The sequence below is a fragment of the Nicotiana tabacum genome, chromosome 19, assembly GCF_000715075.1.
Source record: "Nicotiana tabacum cultivar K326 chromosome 19, ASM71507v2, whole genome shotgun sequence".
Lineage (NCBI taxonomy): Eukaryota > Viridiplantae > Streptophyta > Magnoliopsida > Solanales > Solanaceae > Nicotiana > Nicotiana tabacum.
Genome location: NC_134098.1, coordinates 26,477,734 through 26,481,493, shown reverse-complemented (window position 1 = coordinate 26,481,493; position 3,760 = coordinate 26,477,734). Strand labels below are relative to the sequence as shown.

Below are 3,760 nucleotides of genomic sequence, written 5' to 3'. Positions count from 1 at the left end.
TGTTGGTATATTTGAATGGGGTCCCGGGGGCCTCAAGGGTGTTTCGGATGGTTAATGGATCATTTTGGACTTGGTGATTAATTCTGAAGGTTTATGGTTTCTCGTGGCTTGGCCGCAGATGCGGAGCCGGAGGTGCGGCTGAAGGGTTGCAGAAGCGAAGAGGGAAGCTCCAGGGGAATTCCGCAGGTGCGGACCTTGGATCGCAGGTGCGTGTTCGGCTGGGGCTAGTGAAGGTCGCATGTGCGAAGGATCAACTGCATCTGCGAGTTCGCAGATGCAGATAAGGGGTCGCAGGAGTGGAGAAAGGTTGGCAGAGCTAGGACAGCAGATGTAGAAGGGTTACGTAGGTGCGGACCCATAGAAGTGGTAATTGGACCGCAGAAGTGGTAGGTCGGGACTTAAGTAAAGTGCGCAGATGCACGTTTTTTACCGCAGAAGCGGACATTTGGGGCGCAGGTGCGAGATCACTGGTAGGTTCTTATATTCGAAGGGTTAGAGTGTTTTCTCATTTTGGGAGATTTGGAACTCGGATAATGGCAATTTTTGAGAGGGGTTTTGCTACAATTGAAGAGGTATGTGAAGTTTAATCACTTTTGTTGATAAATATTCATTACCCATTGATTATTACACCTTGTTTATGTGAATTTGAAGTGAAATTTGCGGATTTTAGACCATGGTATTGGAGAGTGAGATTTGGTGATATGAGGGTCGATTTGTGAACGGGAATTGGATGAAATTAGTATGGTTGGACTCGTAATTTAATGAGTGTTTGGAATTTGTGAATTTTTGCGGGTTCCGGGGTTGAATGTTTTGGTTGACTTTGCGTATTTGATTCAAGACTTTAGCTTTATCTTTTGGAATTGTTTCCTATGGCTATTATTGATAGTATTAAGTTATTTTGGCTAGATTCGAGTCGTCCAGAGATTGATACGCACGGGAAGGGCTTGTTAGAGGAGTGATTTTGCTTTCTTGAGTTAAGTATCTTACCTAAACTTGGTTATTATTTGTGATAGCCATATGTTATGGGTGCGCATATGTGTAGGGTTTGAGCCCATGTGCGAGCACCAGGGTATTTATCAAAGTTCGGGATAGTGCTTAGGCTATGATATGCCTAGAATTGACTGTTAAGCTTTAAGCTATAATATTTCTCATATTTGTAACCTTGTTGTGAACTATTTGAACCATGTTTGAGGTAACATAGAGGCTAATTCTCTAAATAAACTTGATAATTGCTATTTCTATGATGAAATTGCTGATTTGAGCTATGATAGTACACTTTGCACATGCCTACACTTTAACATGTCATTTATACCAGTCTAGGAGTATGAGATTTGTTATTCATTCATCATATACATGAATTCTTGTATATTTTGCTCCTGTGTGATATGATTTGGACTGGATTCCTGTGAACACGAGAGGCGGATTATGTTGTTATGCCTGTGACTACGACGGGAGAATTGTGTTATTATGCATGTGACCACACCGGGCGGATTGTATTGTTATTCCTGTGACCACGCCGGGCAAATTGTGTTGTTATGCATGTGACCACGCCGGGCGGATTGTACTGTTATGCATGCGACCACACCAGACGGATTATGATATTGAGCCTATGACCATAATGGGCTGGTAGAATGTTGAATTTGCCAGAGCATCCCTATGACTGTCAGAGCTCATCATCAAGTCCATAATCGATATGTGAGCAGGGGTCTTCCTCAACTGTTCCTACACGGAATAATCTTTAACTGGCATCTTCCTCCAAAACTACACCACCTCGGCATCTGTTATGTTTCTTCTTTGATTCTGTTCTCTACTTGGGTCACCTTGGTTTACCTCTTCTGGAGCGTATCACCTTCTTGACCTGGCCATCCCATGAGCAGTTGCGGAGTCTGTCATTTTATCCTTTCCTTTCTGCTGGTACGTCCACGAAACTATTTTGTATTCTCGAATTTCCTCATTATTGACGGCGACAGTGGACTGTCATTGATATGTTTGGACCATCACAGGAGGTTTCAAATATACATTGATCAATTGGGTCTTTCGGGGTGGCACTCTTGCATCTTCGGCATTCCCAGTAGTGACAATGGTCCCCTTCAGATCATAATCCTCGTCCAGTGCAATCATATTGGCTCCCTGATTTCTATGGTTTGGCAATGGGTTTCGATTTACATTTGGTGGAGACGGGGTAAACTGGATGGCTCCACTCTTGATTAACAACTCGATCTCATTCTTCAGTCTATAGAAGTCCTCAGTATCATGTCAAGGAACACCCGAATGATAGGAACAATGCTTGGTTGCATCAAAATATTTGGAAGGTTGGTCAGGAATTCTCCCTTCCATTGAGTATATTAATCTGGCTCTCTTCAGCCTTTCAAACAACTAGGATAAAGGTTCAGCGATCGGAGTGTAGTTTCTAGGATTTCTTTCTTCAAAATTTGGGTGTGCTCGGGGTGCATAGGTGGGTCGGTCTATTTTGATGGGTGGTGGTTTGGACTGGGCCATATGGTCATAGGAGGTTTGGATTTATATGGGCTCGAGGTGGGTTGTATTGAGGTTGAGCATTGTAATACGGTTGGGTGTTGTATACTGGGGCGTAGGTGGGTTGATGTGAGGGATGGTGTTCATGGGGTAGGAGTTGTTTCTGCAGGGAGGACTGGACTGATAGTAGGGAACAATTGTTGTTACTTTCTCCTTCTTCTTCATCCCACTGCCTATGGAACCAGATTGTATTGCTTTGCTGGCATCTTGCAGCGCCATTGACTGTATTTTGCCTGATTTGATACCTTCTTCTAGGAAGTCTCCCATCTTAACCAGCTCGGGAAATTTCTGACCCGACATACTCATCATATTTTCAAAATAAATCCCCTTTTGGGCCCTGATGAAATACTTGGTTAGCTCATTATCGTCTAGCGGGGTTTGGGTCCTAGCAGCTTTCGATCTCCAGCGGCGAGCGTACTCTTGAAATGACTCCGAGGGTTTCTTCTGCAAATTCAGTAAGTTGAACCTATCTGGAGTGATCTCGGTATTAAATCGAAAATGGTTCATAAAATCCTCGGCCATGTCTTTCCATTCTCTCCTATTCCTGGGGTCCTGGCGGGTATACCAAGTGAGCGCTTCTCCCGTCAGTCTCCTTATAAATAACTTCATTCTCAGCTTTTCATTTTTTTCTACCTCGACCAATTTGTCACAGTAGGCCCTCAAATGCGCATGGGGATCACCCGTTCCGTCGAAGATGTCAAACTTTGGAGGCTTATACCCTACTGGCATGTCGACATCAGGATGTATACACAAGTCCTCATAATCAGGCTCTCGCTCCCTCTAGCAACCTGAAGATTCTTCATCTGCTTTCTCAACACTCGCAGTTGTTTTGAAACTAACTCCTCCTCCTTCTACTTTGCTTCTTTTTCCATCTCAGCGTATTGATCGATCTCATATGGCACTCTGACCATGAAGGGCACGATAAAGGTAGGTTCTGATGTGGCATATACAGGTGGAACATACTGCTTATGTGTGGCGGTATGTGCCGGGTCTGATTGTTGGAAAAAGTGACGTTGTCACGAGGAGGGGTGTGAACTAAGTTAGTGGTGATGGGTGGTTTTTATGGTGACTGACATAATTCGGGACATAAGGTGTATGTATAGGAGGATTTGCGGGGGTTACTGGTGGTATAACTTGGGTTGTGGGATTTATAGTGACTGTGGTTGGGGTACTGTTTGTTTGTTGGGTGGTTGAAGGAAAATGATCAGGGATTGAATCAAATAAA

General features: G+C 43.9%; 1 protein-coding gene across 1 annotated transcript; it reads right to left on the bottom strand.

The window, feature by feature from the left end:
- Positions 1 to 1,845: 1,845 nt before the first annotated feature.
- On the bottom strand, positions 1,846 to 3,264 carry LOC142173417 (uncharacterized). Its single transcript, XM_075239004.1, has 2 exons — positions 2,683 to 3,264; positions 1,846 to 1,974 (listed from the first exon to the last, which is right to left on the bottom strand). The coding sequence occupies exons 1-2, from the start codon at positions 3,262 to 3,264 to the stop codon at positions 1,846 to 1,848; spliced, it is 711 nt and encodes a 236-aa protein (XP_075095105.1).
- Positions 3,265 to 3,760: the final 496 nt, after the last annotated feature.

Coding starts and splice junctions, on each gene's coding strand:
- LOC142173417 (XM_075239004.1), bottom strand. CDS start 3,264: ATGCCAGTAGGGTATAAGCCTCCAAAGTTTGACATCTTCGACGGAACG. Junction 1,975..2,682: donor GGATGAAGAAGAAGGAGAAA/GTAACAACAATT, acceptor TATCAATGACAG/TCCACTGTCGCCGTCAATAA.